Here is an 18,012-nt window from a genome sequence, read left to right as displayed (position 1 = left end):
CTACATGAAAATTAAGACCAGAAATAATTGTCATGGATGGGTGATTCCCATGTAGGTCTTAAAAAGTCAGGGTAGAAAAGCTTGAGGTTAATTTTAGAGAAATATACTTGATTAGGTTCTTTTGCGTGTGGAGATTCCAGCATAGGATTCCCAAGGGCACAGAAAGCCAGAGTAGAAATTTTATGGTGAGCAGGATGGGACCTGGAAACCAGTGCTGTGTGGCCTCAACCAGATTGTCTTCCACAAATGGCTGAGACCCATAAGCTACACACCACCTATCCCTTATTATTTCCACCTGGAGAAAATATGACTTGTTGCGCTAGCTTGAGCTGGAACCCTCTGTCTTTGATACTGGGCACATGATTTGGATTAGGTACTGGTCCATGGGAATTCAGCTCTCCCACTTTGGGCCAGCCGGCACGATCTTCATCCAACCCCAGTGAAATACACAGTAGTTGGGAGTATCGGGAGCAATATGTTCCTCTCATGTGAGACAGATTTTATCCTCCAGTAGAGTGGGACTTGAGTTGCATCCTGTGAACACCTTGAAATAGTAAAACAAGAGCTATTTAACAGAGAACACAGTTGCTTTCAGGATCTGCTTCTTTGGATCTGTTGTGCTTATGGCCTTTTTGTCAGCCTCATTTCCTTTTCTCTTTCTGAGTATTATGACCTCAATCTACTTGGGGTTGATTTTCAGCTAACTAGATTTCAGAGCCTGATTTCATGTCCTATCGAGTTCCCCAAAGTTCAAACCAAGAAAATCTACAGCAAATATATGTTCCTTGTCAATGAGTTCCTTCTTGACTGTTTGCTTTAGCTGTTCTCTGAAGATAGGTATAGGATTTATAGGTCAACTGGGGATTTGTAAAGAGTAACATTGTTTAGGAGTTACTGATCATTTCAGTACAAGGACTAAATGGAGGTTTGCAGAATTGGTGAAAATGCCCACTTGGTTCTGAATCAGTAGTGGTTTCCAAAGACTACTAAATTTTTTTTCTTCTTTTTTTATGAAAATGGCAGAAGAAATGTTTCTAGATGACTGATGAACAGTTTCCCTCTGCAGGGGAGAAGAAAATGACTGTTTAGTAGTTAATTACCTGTTATGTTAGACAGCTATGAAACTTATGAACTTGAAAGAAGAGTAGCGGCCCCCCCTCCGTTGTCAGGCTGGAGTCATGTTGTCTTAGGCAAGAGCAGCAACTTCCTGAGGGAGGAATCTGTTAACTGAATTTGAATGGTTGCTTTGAGTTGCTTGCTTGATCTTAAAATGCACATTCCCTGACCTCTCTGTTGTGCTATGACAGTGATCCTTAATCGAGCATCCTTTCTAAATTGGATATGACATCCAGAGTTTGTCCACATTCTTCACAAGTAGGGACCCCATGCTCTCGATTTTCTCTGAGTCAGCTGCATTTTACTCTTTTGACTCTCAGACCAAAAATTCCTTTCTTGTAAGTCTCTGACCTACTTGTTAGTATAATATATACTATGGTCTGTAGTGCCCAGGCCGCAGTTGCAGAGATTATGCTTTTTTGGAGGTGCTGAGGTTCCGCCAAGCTGGCTTTGCTTTAATGCATTTGGCCATGAAAAATAATCCCTTCTCCCAGTGCATAGGCCTTATTATTCCTGGTAGGCTGCTTTGCTTGTCCGCTTTCTTTCTTGTAAGCCTCTTGAAGTTCAGTGGTAGAACTTGGGAAAAGGGATATTTACGTGAAACGTGGATTTAGATTCAGTTGAGAAAGTTGATTTTAATGTTTATTGTGAGTCATGAATGGGTCCAAGGAACCTCTTGTTCTATAATTTTATGTATCCATCCTTTTCCCTTTTATTTGACATTTGCTTATTCGGTTAATGTATGTCAGGATAGTTTTTATTAAACATAGGGCTTTATTGGCCACTTGCCAAAAACAAAAGTTTTCATTTAGCTTGAGGGATAACAGGTTACAGAGTCGTGCCTGCTTTTACCCAGTTACAGTCCTGAAAGTGTCCAGTTCCTGGCATGTGCATATTCAACATTATTAAGGTAACCTTAATGAACAAGTTGGTAAATTCATTGTTCTTTCATTGTACAAGTACTTATTGATTGCCCTACTATGTGCCAGGCATGGTTCTAGGTTCAAGAGGAGTAAATTTGACAAAAATCCTTGCTTTCGTGGAGCTTTCATCTTAGTAGTAAGGGGAGACCAAATTAAAAAATTTAAATAAGTAAATTATATAGTATCAGATTATAGTAAGTGTTACAGAAAAAATGTAAAGTCGGAGAGGGAGGTTAAGAGTGCCAGGTTTGTGAGGAGATTGGTGCTCTGATGTTAAATAGAATGATTAGGGAAGACTCATTAAGAAGCTGACATTGACTTGATGATTGATTATGGCAAATTAAAATAATGAAAGAGAAAAAAAAGAAAAAAAAAGAAGCTGACATTGAAAGTTCTGAAGAAAGAAAGAGAGGAAGCCATGTGGGGTTGGGGGTAGTGGGAAGGGGCCGTGGATTCCAGGAAGAAGGAGTAGGCAAGTGCAAAGGCCCAGAGGCAGGAACAGCAAGGAAGCCAGTGTGGCTGGAGTAGAGTACAAATGGGAGAGTAGTAGGAAAAGGCATCAGAAAGGAAATGGGGGGGCCACAAGGTCTAGGGACCTATAGGTCATGGTGAGGACTTAGGTTTTTATCCTGACTAAGATGAAAAGCTATTGGGAAGTTAAGCAGAAGAGTGACAGGATCTGATATTTAAAAAAAAAAAAAAAAAATTTGCTCTGGCTGCTGTTTTGAAAATAGACAAGAGGGAGGTTAAGGGCAGAAACAGACCAGTTAGGATGTTATTGTGATAATCCAGAGAGACATTGTGATGGCCCGGACCAGGGAAGTAGCCATGGAGGTCTTAAGAGGTGGTGGGATATTAGATATCTTTTGAAGGTAGAGTTGACAGGATTTCCCAATGGGTTGGTTGTGGGATTTCGGGCCTGAATAATTGGAAGGATGGAATAGCTATTTATTTTAAAAGGATATAAATAAGAGAGGAGCGGGTTTGGGAAGGAAATCTAGGACCTTATTTTTTATTTGTTTGTTTGTTTGTTACTGTGGTAAAATATAACAAAATTACCCTTTTGACCATTTAAAGTGGCATTAAGTACATTCACAATGTTGTGCAACTATTACCACCATCCACCTCCAGAACGTTTTTATCATTTCAAACAGAAACTCTGTAGTCATTGAATAATAATTTTTTCTTCCTCCTCACCCCAGCCCCTGGCAACCTCTATTCTACTTTCTGTCTCTATGAATTTGCCTATTATAAGTACCTCATATAAGTAGACTCATACAATATTTGTTCTTTTGTGTCTGGTTTATTTCACTTAGCATAATTTTTCAAAGTTCACATGTCTTGTAGCATGTGTCAGAATTTCATTTCTTTTGGAGGTTGAATAATATTCCATTCTATGTATATATACCACATTTTTTTTCTTCATTCATCTACTGATAGACAGTTAGATTGTGGGAACTATTGACTTTGGTGAATAATGCTACTGTGAACATTGGTAGACAAGTATCTGTTTGAATCCCTGCTTTCAGTGCTTTTGGGTATATACCTCGGAGTGGAATTGCTAGATCACGTGGTCGTTCTATGTTTAACTTTTTGAGGAAATGTCAAACTGTTTTCCACAGCAGCTGCACTCTTTTACATTCATACCAACAATGCATGAGGGTTCCAATTTCTTCACATCCTTACTAACACTGGTTGTTGTCCATGTTTTTTGTTTTTGTTCTGTTTTGTAATAGCTATCCTAGTAAGTGTGAAGTGATAGCTCGTGGTTTTCATATGCATTTTCAGGACCCTCTTTTTCGTTTTGTTGAGATATAATTGACATATAACATTGTATTAGTTTAAGGTGTACAACATAATGATTTGATATATGTATATATTGCAAAATGATTACTACAATAAGTTTAGTTAACATCCATCACCTCTCATAGTTACAAATCCAGGACCTTAGTTTTTAACTCTAAGACTAAAGGAAATCACCAGGTTGTGAATGTAGAGAGGGTTGAGGTCTGAGGCCTGACCCCTCAAGCATTCCAATATTTAAAGAATGAGGAGATGAGAAGCAGTCAGTAAAAAGTAAAACCAGGAAGAGAATAATGGTGTTATGGAAGCCAAGTGACAAATGTGTTCAAGAAGGAGGGAGAGAAGAATTTTGTCAGGTTCTACAGATGGATCAGTTAAAATGAGAACTGAGGACTGACCATTTGATTTACCAACATGAAAGTGAACAGAGGCCTTTATGAGAATAGCGTTGTTGGAGTGATGGGAGTGAAAACCTGTTTAGAGTGAATGCAAGAAAAAATATGAGAATTTGAGGCAGGGAGTATAGATAATCTTTGGATGAATTTTGTTGTAAAATCTGAGAAATGGGGCAGTAGCTGGAGGAGAATGTGGGATCTGGAGAGTTTTTGTTTTATGGCAGACATTACAGAAACTTTGTTAATGCGATTAATCCAGTAGAGAGGACATTTATGGGTGTGGATGACAAAGGAGAGAATGGCTGAAATGGCTTGCAGTTTGGGAAATGCAGAGCTCTGAAGTCCTGGCAGCATTGTCCTCTGCCTTTACACTGTAAGACACACAGAAGAGAGAGCACGGAAACGGAAGAGATGTTAGTTGTGACTGCTGCTGCTTTGGCCTCTGTGGAATTAGGTTTAAAGATTCTGACAGCAGCAGCCTGTGGTTTTATTTGTGCCGAAGCACCTCAGCAGTAACAGCTGGACCCTGCTTTTCTATGAGTTCTAAAGATCCAGGGGATAAAGAGAGAAGAGAGTTTACCCTTCCAGCTTTAGTCTTTCTTTTCTACCATGAACATTTTGACCTTGCCTGTGAATACAATTGTGGTTGATACATGATATTAAGCTATGTTTTATCAAAGTACATGCCACACCTGTCCCACACTGAAAGCCATGGTATGTGGGCAGGACCAAAAGCTGCTTACAATCCTCTCTGTTTTCTCCACAGCATTACTTACCACCTAGCACAAGTGGTCAGTAAAGAAGTTTAACTGTTTATGCTTCCACTTCCAGAGAAATTTAATTTTCTTATTGAAACCTCCATTTCTACCTTAGAGCCTTAGATCTTTAGAGAACACATCTTAGGTGAATAAGAGTGGAAAATAATTTCATACTTCTAAGGGTAATTACTAGGAGAAAGCCTCCTCTGGTAATGAAGTGACCCAAAGTTGAAGTCAGCCTGGGAGTCATATTTGTCGAGCATGCTAAACACAAGACATCCCAAGATAGGAAATAATGAGACATCAGGTCAATTGGGCATTGCTGGAGAGCACTTTCTGCCAACTCCCAGTTCCTTAAATTGTGATTGCGTGGTCAGCATGGTCTTACTCTTGGTTCTGTCTGTTTTTATAGAAGGAATAGAAGTTCAAAGTATTCACAGATTGTTTTGTGATAAAGAAATCCAAAGGAGGCTTCTAAATAATTTTCAGAAGTGCTCTACCAGTTAGTTACCTTTTCCCCCTATGTAGGCCTGGAATGCATCCAGCAAAACAGCTTTTGCATGTTCATACCTTTCAGAATGAATCATCTTCCTTCCTTTTAGAAGGGTTCTGTTGACTGTTTCTGGCAGAATTTTCACAAATGTTCCATTTTTCTTAAATCTTCCAGTGTTTCATCTGAGTTGAACCTAGCAGAGTGCCCCTGTTCTGAAGGAGACCTCCGAATCGCCCAACTCCCAGGGACTTGTGTTAAAGGAACAGTCAGTTCTGATTCTTCAGGGGAGATCTCAGGCATCGTTGTTGTTTTTTTTCTTTAAAGAAGTTGTTCCCATTATAGGAAGTCAGAAACGGGAGGCAATAGACTGTGTAAGAATACTGTGCTAAGGCCTGGGGAAAGGCGGAGGTTTGTTCTTGCTTGTTGAGCATAATCCTCTTTACCTGACTGTGACGTGAAGACTCCTGTCACCAGAATGTCGAGGTGAAATCTGGGACATCATTTGATCTCCTTTAAATTCGAAATTTGTCCCAACTAGCCTGAATATTTTATTTTTATATTTCACAGTATCCAGACATGAGTCAAGAATCTGATTCTCCATTTGTTTTCATCTGCACAAATCCCCAGGAAATGATTGTGAAGTTTCCTATTAAAGGAAATCCAAAAATCTGTAAGTCACAAGCTTTGATGGTCTAATTTTCTTTTTTTTTTCTTTTTATCTTACATCTCACTTGTTTAACTTTTTAAAAACTTTCTCTTTTACCCTGTTCCATGGCATCTCAAGTGTTGGAGGATTAATAAAATTATATTTATTGATAACTTTAAATTAAGGTTGACTACGGTATAGCCTTTCCAAAGTGTACCTTGATCCACAATTATTGGCATGCTAGTGAATCACTCTAAATTTCCATTTAGGACCCCAATACATTTAAAATCCTATTTGTCAGTTAAAAGAGTATGCTTTGTTCAGCTGTACTGCTCATTAAAGGAAGTAGTAAGCCAGTGCCAATGACAACATTGTCATTTATCCTTTACTCCTCACTATTCAATCCAAGACGAGGACAACTTTTTAAGTGTCTGTTCTTGAGTGTCTATTTTGGTGGCATCACTTCCCACTATTCCCTCCATTACTGGTTCCTAGAGCTTTATCCTCATCCTCTTGCTTTTCACCCTCTTTTTGAAATCTCTTGATGACTTCTTTTTTCTGTAACTTTGGCTTTTATGTATTTGTGATTATAGTACCCTCTGTATATTCACTTCTTAGGAAGTGTTTATTGACTTTACTCTTTCAACTCCCAACTTTTCTTCAATTTTCACTTCTCTTCTGTTTGGTAATATAGCAACCTCTTCTATTTTAAAGCAATCTCAAGAAACACATAGTGGTGTCCTCCTTGCCTAACTTCCTTTCAAAAACATCAACAATTTTCCCATTTGCTCACATCAGTTACAGTTTTGTGCCTTTGTGACATTGCTTTTCCATTGTGTGAACTGGGTGATTCTGGGGCATGCATTGTCTTCAGCTATGCACAACTCTACCTCACCCCGTACATTGGAGACCAACTAGCCATTTTACAAATCTGTTCTGTAGAGAAGTACTTCTCAAACTGTAATGTAAATAAAAATCACCTAGAGAGCTGTTAAAACCGGTTCCTAGGCCTTCTCCCAAGTGATACCTGATGCCATTGGTCATCTGATTACACTTTGAGTAATACTGCTTTCAACCACAAAATGAAATGCTTTGAGTGTGAACTTAGATTAATTCACTACAAAATTCAGGCAACCTTCATGATTTATGAGACGTATGTTCCTGAGATTCCAACAAATCAGAAAATCTGAGGGCCGGCCTGGTGCCTCAGGCGGTTAGAGCTCCATGCTCCTAACTCCGAAGGCTGCTGGTTCGATTCCCACATGGGCCAGTTGGCTCTCAACCGCAAGGTTGCCAGTTCAATTCCTCAAGTCCTGCAAGGGATGGTGGGCTCTGCCTCCTGCAACTAAGATTGAACACAGCACCTTGAGCTGAGCTGCTGCTGAGCTCCCGGATGGCTCAATTGGTTGGAGTGCGTTCTCTCAACCACAAGGTTGCTGGTTCGACACCCGCAAGGGATGGTGGGCTGCACCCCCTGCAACTAGCAACGGCAACTGGACCTGGAGCTGAGCTGCGCCCTCCACAACTAAGACTGAAAGGACAACAACTTGACTTGGAAAAAAGTCCTGGAAGTACACACTGCTCCCCAATAAAGTCCTGTTCCCCTGCTCCAATTAAAAAAAAAAAAAATAGATTTCAAAAAAAAAAATCAATCTCTCTCTTAAAAAAAAAAAAAAGAAAAAATCTGAATGTAAATTGCCCTTAACTTAGACAAATTATTTACTTCAGACTATGCTCCAGCTGGTAACCAAGTGGCCCTAGAAAATCTTTTCCCTTCTTCTCTACTATATAGGATTTAAATCTCCATTTTTTTTCTCCCTCTTTTTCGGTTGTGGCATTCTACCCTGTGTTCCATTCTTGCCTTACTCTAGGCAATGATAGCCACACTGGTAGTGGGAGGAAAATGTGGTAGATCTGCTCTCCCAGACCCATCTGCTACCTTGATCTTTAGTCCCAGTTACCTTTTCTTAGCTTCCTTCTCTATCTTGGTTTTTATCTTCTGTTTAAGCTCCTATGAGAAAATGAAAACTCTGTGTAAACAGAGTTTAGGTATTTCTCTGAATGTTTTACTTGAGTACTTTCTCTACCCAGAGACCCACCTTCAATACATATATGGCCTTCATTTTTCTCCGTAAGATTTAATAGAGGTGGGGAAAGTGATTTTCTTAGGGAGCAAATTTTAATAACCTCCTGTCTTTCCCCATTGTTTCTGTTAGTTAAAAACTTTAAAAAGCCAGCATGGGTTGTATGCTTGTTCCAGGGACAGCAGGGCTAGACAGAAGTTGTGAGACTACAACTTCTTCCCTGGTGGCCCAGACAAGGAGAAACATTGGTCAGAAACAATAGGTAGCGAAAATTTATTAAAAAAAAAAAAAAAAAAGAAGAAGGGAGGGAAGAAGGAAGGAAGGAAGGAAGAAAGAAAGAACAGGTTCACCAGTCCCTGTATGTCTCATAAAAAAAGATTCTGTTGAGAGGGAGCCAGTGTGAGGATTTAGTCTGGTGTGAAGTTTCTATTCTCTCTAACTTCTCATTCCTTTATCTTTCATTCAATCTTACCAGCTCTAAACACCTTACACTCTGCCAGAACTTCCTTCCCTTAGTCCGCAGGAGCCACCTCCAGTATTTAGAGCCAGGAAGTCTTTAATCCTACTGCCACAGGGAAAAGTACATACTTAGCTCTTCATTTGGAATGCTTCCTAGTTTATTCGAGATATATTGTTACTTGAAGTGGTTAAGTTCCATAGTATTGATAATATTACTGCTCTACTTTAATTATAGCCCTATGGCTTAACATTTTTTTTTTTTTGGTGGGATGGCTTAGGAAACTAGCCATCTTTTATATAGATAAGTTCTATGAGAAATATATTCTAAACTTCTGACTTGAAAATAAACTTTTCAAATACAACCCATTTACATGTTGTATCGTGTGTGTGTGTGTGTGTGTGTGTGTGTGTGTATGCCTTAAAATAAAGGTATATATTTTGATTTGTTTTTGGACTTGTAAACTTGAGCTTGCTTAATCTGAGGATAGCTGTGTTTCTTGAAATTGAAATAATTCAGAAAAGAGCGATGTGCAAAATGACACACCACTTGGCTGTGTGTCTACTCAAATTGGGAAATGCAAAAAAGTTAAATATAGTAGAATATATAGGTTGACTGTTCAAAGGGATAAAACAATCTTTTTACTTTAAATGAACTACATGCTCTATAAATTCATGCAAATACTGCCTTATATCCTATGCAAAGCATGTGTAAATCCCTGTGAGAGTTATGTCAATTGATGACTAATATTTGTTCCCCTTTTAACTTCTTGCCCTCTGCTGCACGTGCATTTGATTTTCTTTTAGGCACCATGCTTGAGGATGTGGTTTAACACTGAAATGTTATAGGTGCTAAATGTAAAAATATTGGGGAAATACAGAAACTAAGCATTATCACTCTACTTTTAAAAGTAGAGAGTGTACTGTATGTTACGGTATAGTTCACTGGCCAGATCCCAAGTCTTGAAAGAAGAGGCTGCATTAGAACTCAAGAGTTCAAGGTTCTTGCAATCCAAGGGCAGCCAGGATGACTGCTGCTTTATGTAAGAAGCCCCTTTCCCTTGCCTTCATTGCCCACAGCTGGCCCAAGAATTGCCACTATTGGCAGTCACTTTGGTGGATGTAAAGAAGTCCTTATTTGTAAGGAGCTCACAGGTTTCTGGCACATGTATGGTTTTCTTAGGCAGCCTAGAGGAATGAATGAATTTCTGAATCTCTGGGATTGCCCTGGAAATCCTTATTGCTCTATATTTCCCTCCTCCTATTTTCCATTTTATGAAATCATCATTGAAGCCAGAGATTAGTTTGCCTACCGCTGAGTGCTTTGCTCTGATGAGTTGATCTTACATGAGCTAGTCTCACTTGAGGGTTTTCTTAATCAGAGTAGAGTTTTCTATAAATTATACTTGGAATTTTCTTATAAAGCTTTGAGAGTGTGAAGAAGGCAATGTCCCTTTTTTTTTTTAATATGAGGACTCTGAAGTAAATATAGTTAAAAGATTTGCCTAGAGTTATACGTGATAAATTAAAAGTAAAATTGAGACCATAACTAAGAAACAACAACTACCAAGCCTCAGCATAAATAATGACTACCCTTATTTTTTTCAGAAAACTTGGAGCTTATTAAGCATTTAGCATATATTGTTTCAATTAGTTATTTGATTAAATCACTCAGTGTATGTAAAATATTTAGCACAGTGCTTGGTATACAGAAAGCACTTAATGTTAGCTGTAATCCTCCCAACAACTTTATAAGTTAGCAGGAATTTTTCCTCCTTTCATTTTTTTCAGTTGAGTATTTTGCTCACATCTTTCTGCTTCTAGGTTTTATGCTTTTTATCATATTGCCTCAGAAACAAGTCATTCCAATTTACATTTCATTTTTAAGGCACAATATCATAGAGCTGGAAAGGGCCTCTGCACTATGTAGTCTAGTTGCCTCTTAGCATTGAAAAAGTGGAGGACAAAAGTGACCAGGTGACTTCCTCCTGGTTATACAGCTAGGTCGTCCCAGGGCTAAAACTCGGACCTGGTCCCTCAAACTTATTCAGGAAAGAGAACTAGAAGTTTGGAGTCCTAGATGGAATTCTAAATTCTGTCCTGGCTTGTTTTAAAAAGCTGAATGAGATGCAATACTTCTTTGTACCTCTGGAGGCCACCGCCTTTATAATGTGTACTCTTATGTTTATCTGATACCTAATTTTGGTTACTTAGTAGTCCCCGTAATGTAAAGGTTTTGAGATTTGTAGTGTCTCCCTGCTTTGTTTAATTCACTTGGTGAAAACATTGAGCATCTACCATTTGGCAATCACTATGGTAGGGTTAGGGATACAAAGGCAAACTTGCCTTGTAATAGGGCTCTTTGCCAGATTGCTGGCACATGTTTGGACTTCCAGCCAGGCAGCCTGGGGGATGAAAGAACTCCTAAATCCCTGGGAATACTCTGTGCTCTAAAGCCCAAATTAAAATCAATAGCGTGTGACTGTTGTAGATGGCATTTAGAGTATCATTTAGTGTTGGTTTCTGAGGAAGCCCAGAAAAGGAAGTAATGTTATTCCAGAGGCTGGTGTAGCCCTAGAGAGATGGGGGAGCGGGGTGAGGAGAATGTAAGAAAACAGGAAAACTTGTCAGGTTCAGGTTATTTTTCTCACAGTCTCCTTGTGCAATAGTCAGGACGTGAATTCTTAATCGGACAAATGAGGATATTGAAGTCCAGAGAGACAGTGACTTGCCCCAGGTCTTACAGCTGGTTAATACCAGAAAAGGCTGACGTGGAACCTGGCTCTCCTGATTCCTGGCTCAGTGCTCTCTCTCCTACTGATGCTGCCAACAAATGAAAATGACAGCATAGGAGGGGCAGTGGTTGTGAGTGTGGGCCTGTAGTACACCTGGCTGTCCTTGTAAGGTGCTTCTTGTTTTGTTTTCTCTTTTGTTTTTAAGTGCTGAGGCTGAGGTTCTACTGAACTGTTTGTTTCCAACATCAGCATCGCTATTGACTTAAAGGATACTTTTTGTTTGTTTGTTTGTTTGTTTGTTTGTTTGTTTGGAGAAAGCAACCTTCAAGCTCTGTTCTCTGTTCTCAGGCTAGACTGAAAGGAACGCTATTAAGATTCTCTTCATGAGATAGATGGCTCTTAAAGCTGCTACCACTGAACCAAACTCTATCCTGGTAGATCTGAGTCAGAGGTCAGAGACCACGTCAGGGAAGAACCTCTCATTAGGGTCACCTGGGACAGGAAGGTTGCTTGTTTTCTAACTTTAACACTTAGAAGAGTCATACAGCCTATGACCTTTGCCCTTCTTAGCTGGTGATAGGGGCCCTTTGTCAGTAAAGCATTCATGTGGGTTCTACTCCGCTCTTTCGGGTCACTCCCCCTATTAAGTCTGAGGCAGTAAAGGGGTGAATCAACTGCTTTCCTCACTGTGAGGGAGGTTCATGCATTATGCTCAGCCAGTTAACAGGTCAGAGGAATGGGTTTCCCACTGTGTGAAATGCCTTCCTCTATTAGATATGTATGTTCTTTAAAAACTTGCCTTCACATCAGACACCCTGGAAAAGGTGACATTTCTTTTCTAGTAGCTACAAAATTAGAAATGTTAACTTAGATTCTTTAGGTGAGTACTCAGTGTGTTTGTGTGCGTGCTTTTGTGTGTCTCTACAGTGTTCGCACTGCTTCCTCATTCTCACAGAATGAAACTCTGAAGTTTGAAAGTATCTGAGTCCTGAAGCAAGATAATTGAATGTGACAGGAACACAGTAACCAGACGACCTGGGAGGCCATGAAAGATTTGCATTGCAAATATAAAAAATAAATAATGAGGCTTCTTTTTCTCCCTTACAGGGAAACTGGATTCCAAGATCCATCAAGGAGCAAAGAAAGGGTTAATGAAGCAGAATAAAGCTGTCTGACCCAAGAGAAAAGGAACTACCCAGCATAGTGAAGTTTTGTGTACTAAAATTGTTATCCACGGGTCCTTCGGAACTGAAGCAGTAGAAACCTCAAGGCTTGGCATCAGGCTTGAATCTCTCAGAATTTAAACTCTTACCAAAACTTGTATATTTTTCTTAAAAAGCGGATTCTTACTTTATGTAGTGGGTTGAAATCTTTGAATACATTATTTATAAAAACCTATTTTAAAAATTCTAGGTCTTTGACATTTTTCTCAGAATGGTATTAGAAGAGAAAGGAACAGGTTGGAAATGACTTTCCTCTCAGGCTTGGAGTTGTAGTTAGGAAAATTTTTACCTAGGTTAACAATTTTTTTTGAGGGACCGCTTGAATTTTAAAGTTGATTTTTTTGTTTTTCAAAATGATGGTTTTTTCGGATATCTGAGTGTTCAGATATCTGAGGAATCCTGTGTTTGATGCAAACCTGTGATGGCACAAAAAGCTTTTTGACAAGTTTTCTGCTCCAGTCCAACATCTATTGAAGTGAACAATCTTCAAATGCTGAGTAACCTTCATTGGCAGACTTTTTTTTTCTTTTTTTGAAGGGATAACCTGAAGAGTTGCTGCCACTTTGTTCCTTGGTTTGAGACATTAGCACATAAAAGGATCAGACTGAGAAGAGATGGAGCCACCTGCTAAAGCAGCATGAAACTGCCCTATTTATTTTGTTTTTATTGCAAAAGTATCACTTGGATGGGGCAATTAGAAACAAACTGAAAAATAAAATCCCTTCAGTAAATGCATCCAAATATCCCCCAAATGCTGAAACCAAACCCTTTAAACCATCCACACCCCAGGAAGCTGTGAGCTTTGGAAAAATAGGAGGTTGATTTGAAATGAGATTTTTACTAGTCAGTCTGGCCCCACTTAGTGAAGCACTTTTTTTTCTGAGGCTGTTCAGAAGAGCTGTCAGAATCTCAGTTGCTGGTATCCTCAGGAAATGCATGGTCTTAAACGTGTATGTTCTGCTTTTTATAAAGCAGCACCACCACACTGGGGAAGTTGGATTCCCTCCAGTGGTTGTGTGCATGACTTTAAAAAGAGAGCGCGAGGGAGAGAAAATAAGTGCTCTGTGTTATGAAAAAGATTAATTTCCCCTTTCTTTAATCCTTCATATTCAGCGTTTATTTGCATTGAAATGCCTCCACTCATTATGCATTGATGTTCACTCAACTGTGAACCCTGCTTGTTGCGTCGCTCTAGGCACTGGCTTTGAGGGGCCGATCACTCTGGATTCCCAGGGAAAACCCACACGATTCTTGTTCTGGTGATGCAAACATGCACTATTTTCTTTCTTTTCCTTTTCAACTTCTGTAGAGAAAGTGGAAAGGACAGCTAATGGCACTTCTTTCGGGGTGGGGGGGAAGTCTCTTTCTGGCCTCTTACAGACCCTAGTATTGTTAATGAAGCCACACTGGGTTCACTATGCAGTTAATAGTTTACCAAGCAGTAGCACCTTGAATTCTGTGCTGGATTGTCTGGTTTTCTTAATACCAAAATAAAACCAAGAGGCAGGAGGTAAAGAGCCTGGGGAGGGTGAGGGGGTAGTTTATCTGCCTTTGCATTTGAATGACAGCCTGAGCACAGACAAGTCTGGATTGATTTTTCCACCTGGATAGATTGTGTGTGCATGCCTGAAGAAAAACATCAGGAGCTGCAAGAGTTCAGGTTATGCAACCATTTTGTGTGCCATGATAAGAAAGTTTACAAGAACCTTACAAAGTTTACAAGAACCCACCTCAGCATCCAAAATATGCAGCTGGGCAGAATAACTTGGAAACTTCTCCTTTTCGTGGTTAGACTGTGAAAGCCTGTCTTTAGTTCACGTGGTGGTGGTATAAGGTCTCTCCTTTATTTGCAGAGACATGGAGAGGAAGTGTGGGAGAGACATGAGGGTAGATTGGCCCTCAGTTGCTCAGTGATGAATAGCATAATTTAAAGCCTAGTGGAAATTCTTAGCAGCCTGAGTACAAACTCACCCAGGAATAGCCTTTTAGTGCTTCACTACACTTTGCACTGACCCTGTCCCTGGGACAGCTTGGCCTGAGGGAAGTTTCACATTTCTGAGCTGGTTTTCTTTTGCAGCCTACATATCTGTGCCCCCTTTTGGATGGTTGGGTTCAGTGGCTCCCAATTTGTATAATACCTAAAGGATTCAGCCTTTTTATTTTTGTTTTTCTAGGTAGGACCCAGTCTCAATTATATAAGCTCAGAGTAGGATATATATGAAGCTGGAGGTGTTCTCTGTCAGGATTTAGGAGACTTTGGCCTTGCAGTCAGATGTTTGAAATGGAGGGAGGGTTTTTTATTTTGCTGGCTATAGCTATTTTGGAGAAAAAGAGCTATGTGTCCCCTCTTATTAAGCTGGAAGTTTACAGAAACCCATTTTTTTTCCTAGGGAGTAGGTATGAAAAATTTAGACTTCTAAGATTACTTTTATAAATAATTACAAAGCTACGGCTTTTAAGAGTTATAACCCTGAATCTCTTTCCATTTTAAGTACTGTCTCTACTAAAGCCCATTTATGTGGATTTCATTTACTTTGGTAAATTTTTTTTTATGCTTTTGCTAGAGCTGTTAGCCAGGATCAAGACAGTATGGAGGTTGTTCTTTTGCTCAGCTAGAAAAGGCCAGTAAAAAAGCAAGCATCTTAAACTAGAGAAATCAGCTAACTTCAGTTTATTAGGCCTGGGGGAAGGAAAGAAAGTCCTGTGATGAAGGATGTTTTCTCCTTAAGATTCAAATAGCAAGTACTTATCTGCTGTTCTCAGCTTCTGTTAATTTGTTTGGAGGGAGGTGATCCATACCACAAACTCCAGCAGCAACAAGGGATCTCATTTGGGGGGCTTTCTACTTCCCTCATGCAGAGGAGAGAACATAGCCACAGTGCTACCCTCCGACACAAAGAAACTTGTGTGAATGTCTATGTGTGTGCACATAATGTGGATTAATTCCTGGGGTAAAACTTGGTAAACTGATCAGATTTCAGATTTTAGTTGTGACAATGGAGAGTCTAGAAAGAAAACCTAGTAAATGTTGTCCTCTAGCTTGGAATCAGTTAAAGAGGGCCAGGGAAGGGGTACAGGGAATGTAACTGAGGATCCATAGAGGTATGTCACAGGAAAGCAGAGGGGTGTTGGACAAGACGCAAAAAATTTATTATAGAAGATTTGAGAAGAGTTTAGAGCTATACTGTCTAATACAGTAGCCACTAGCCTCCTGTAGTTATTTAGGTGAAATTAACAATTCAGTTCTTCACTCACGTTAACCATATTTCCAGCACTCAAATAGCCATATGTGGCTAGTGACTTCTGAATTGGACAGTGCAAATATAGACCATTGCCAACACTGCAGAAAGTTCTATCGGACGGTGCTTGGTCAGAGCAGAAGTCAATACACTTTTTCTGTAAAGGGCCAGATAGCAAATATTTTAGGCTTTAGAGGCCATACAATCTGGTACAACTATTCAACTCAGCCAATGCATCCATAGATAATACAACAATAATTGAGTATGGCTATAAACCAATAAAACTTTATGGACACTGAAATTTAAATTTCATATAATTTTCACATCACAAAATATATATTTTTTCAAAGATTTAAAAATGTCAAAACCATTCTTAGCTCATGGGACATATCAAAACAGGTGGTGAGCCTGAATGGACCTGTGGGCCATAATTTGCCAGTCACTGGTCTAGAGGAACAGGAAGTAAAACTTAAGATTCTTTTTCTGTACAGGACATCAATCACTTGAAAATTTTTAGTGGTTCTTCCAGGCTTGAAAACTCTGGCTGAAAATTGGGGCTCACCGTAGGAATATTTATTTTCTTCTTTTTGCAGTCCAGTCTCCAGTGGTAGAGTCATGCTCTTCAGTGGGAGATGACTACTCACTTGTTAACCCTTAATTGAGTCACACCTAAGTATAAAACACTAAACCCTTTCTCTACCTGCTAAGTAGCTGAATCCTCACTTGTAACATCACCCAGTCCAGACTGGAAGTTTGCTGTCACCTGAAATCAGTTCTGTCCTTGTAAGGTCCTAAAACAAGCTGAATATTTGTGGACCAAAGGGAGATTATTCTTCCTAGGCCAGAGAGGCTTAGTTCTCACCGTTAGCCCTCACCCTTACCCCCAAACACACACACATTCACACCCCTTTTGTATGTGTGTAGAGATGGAGAGTAAAGGGATTTTATGACCTGGCTCTATCCCCGAGTCATACTATCTTGAGGGGCACTATTGAAGGATGCCTCAGAATAAGGGAAGAAAGGAAAGACGAAAACTGTAGAGCTGACTAAGGAGATCAAGGACATTGAAAGGACATAATAGGTGCTAAAAACGTAGGGAGCCTTGAGAATTGAGATAAATTTGTTTGCCATGGAAGGAGGTGGAAGTTTTAGGGAGGAGGTCCTGAAGAGTATATGTTTCACAAGTGAGAGGTGGGTAGGAGTGTGTGCTTAAACAAACATGGACTGAATGCCTACTGTGTACTAGATAGTGTGCCGGGCAATCAGAGATGAATGGTAGATAAGGAAAGATAAAAGTGTCAGTCGTTAGAATGGTGGGTTGGAGAAGGACAGGATAAAACTTAAAGATAATAAAAAGTATTAAGATTTGGTGGTGATAGAATGGAGAGGTGAAAATGGATGTAGAAAGATTAGAAATGGGTACTTTGTGGAGGAAAACAAATGGTAATCCTAAAAAAAGAAACTGGAGAACAAAGGATAAAAAAATTAGGGAGTTGATATTTTGCAGAATCAAAGGATAAAATGGATAAGACCATCATGAGCTGTGCTTGCTCTTCTGTTCTTTGTGGATGTTCACGTTCAGATCTCTTATGGCCCTTTCCCCACAGTTGAAGGACACCTACAGAAATTGTTGTCTTCTGTATTTAAGCTACGATACTTCCCCCTCCAGAGACCTCTCTGCGAGGAAGTCTTGTCCAGCGAGAGTTCTTTCCACGAGAAGAGAGCGTTAGGTTCGAGCTTTCCAATCCAGGTTTCTTCGAATTTATCTCTGTTTTAACCGGCTCGCCGGGTTTTCCAGCATTCCCAGAGCAGACTCTCTCTAATCCTGGCTCCGTGTGACCGCGCATTCCGAGACCCAGGATTTGGCTCCTCCATCCAGGTTCCGGGTTTCCCTCGCGCGCTCCCGCTCCAGACTCCACACCAGCCCGGAATCCGGATCCGAGGGCCCGGTAGTCCAGTGTCCGGGCCTTCTGGGCGGCCTTGGCTGTCCCGGATCGCGGCGGCGGCGGCGGCGGCGGCGGCGGCGGCTGTGGCGGCGGCTGAGGGACCCGCGGCCCCGGACACAGCGGCACCGGCCGGGCGGGGCGGAGCGGCACGGGGAGGGGGCGGAGAGCCGGAGCGGAGGCGGGGTGGGGTGGGGG

General features: G+C 40.3%; 1 protein-coding gene across 4 annotated transcripts in view; it reads left to right on the top strand.

The window, feature by feature from the left end:
• The window catches only part of TRIP4 (thyroid hormone receptor interactor 4), a 44,951-nt gene extending 32,130 nt beyond the window's left edge, over positions 1-12,821 (top strand). For 3 of the 4 annotated variants that reach the window (XM_033109556.1, XM_033109558.1, XM_033109555.1), the window contains 2 exons: positions 6,056-6,158; positions 12,517-12,821. In XM_033109556.1, the coding sequence (XP_032965447.1) occupies positions 6,056-6,158; positions 12,517-12,584 (171 nt within the window). In that variant the 3' untranslated portion in view covers positions 12,585-12,821. The remainder of the gene's footprint in view (positions 1-6,055; positions 6,159-12,516) is intronic. The other variant, XM_033109557.1, reaches the window with a different exon arrangement.
• The last annotated feature ends 5,191 nt before the right edge of the window (positions 12,822-18,012 follow it).

This window comes from Rhinolophus ferrumequinum, chromosome 6 (genome assembly GCF_004115265.2).
Source record: "Rhinolophus ferrumequinum isolate MPI-CBG mRhiFer1 chromosome 6, mRhiFer1_v1.p, whole genome shotgun sequence".
Lineage (NCBI taxonomy): Eukaryota > Metazoa > Chordata > Mammalia > Chiroptera > Rhinolophidae > Rhinolophus > Rhinolophus ferrumequinum.
This window is presented reverse-complemented; position numbering and strand designations above follow the sequence as displayed.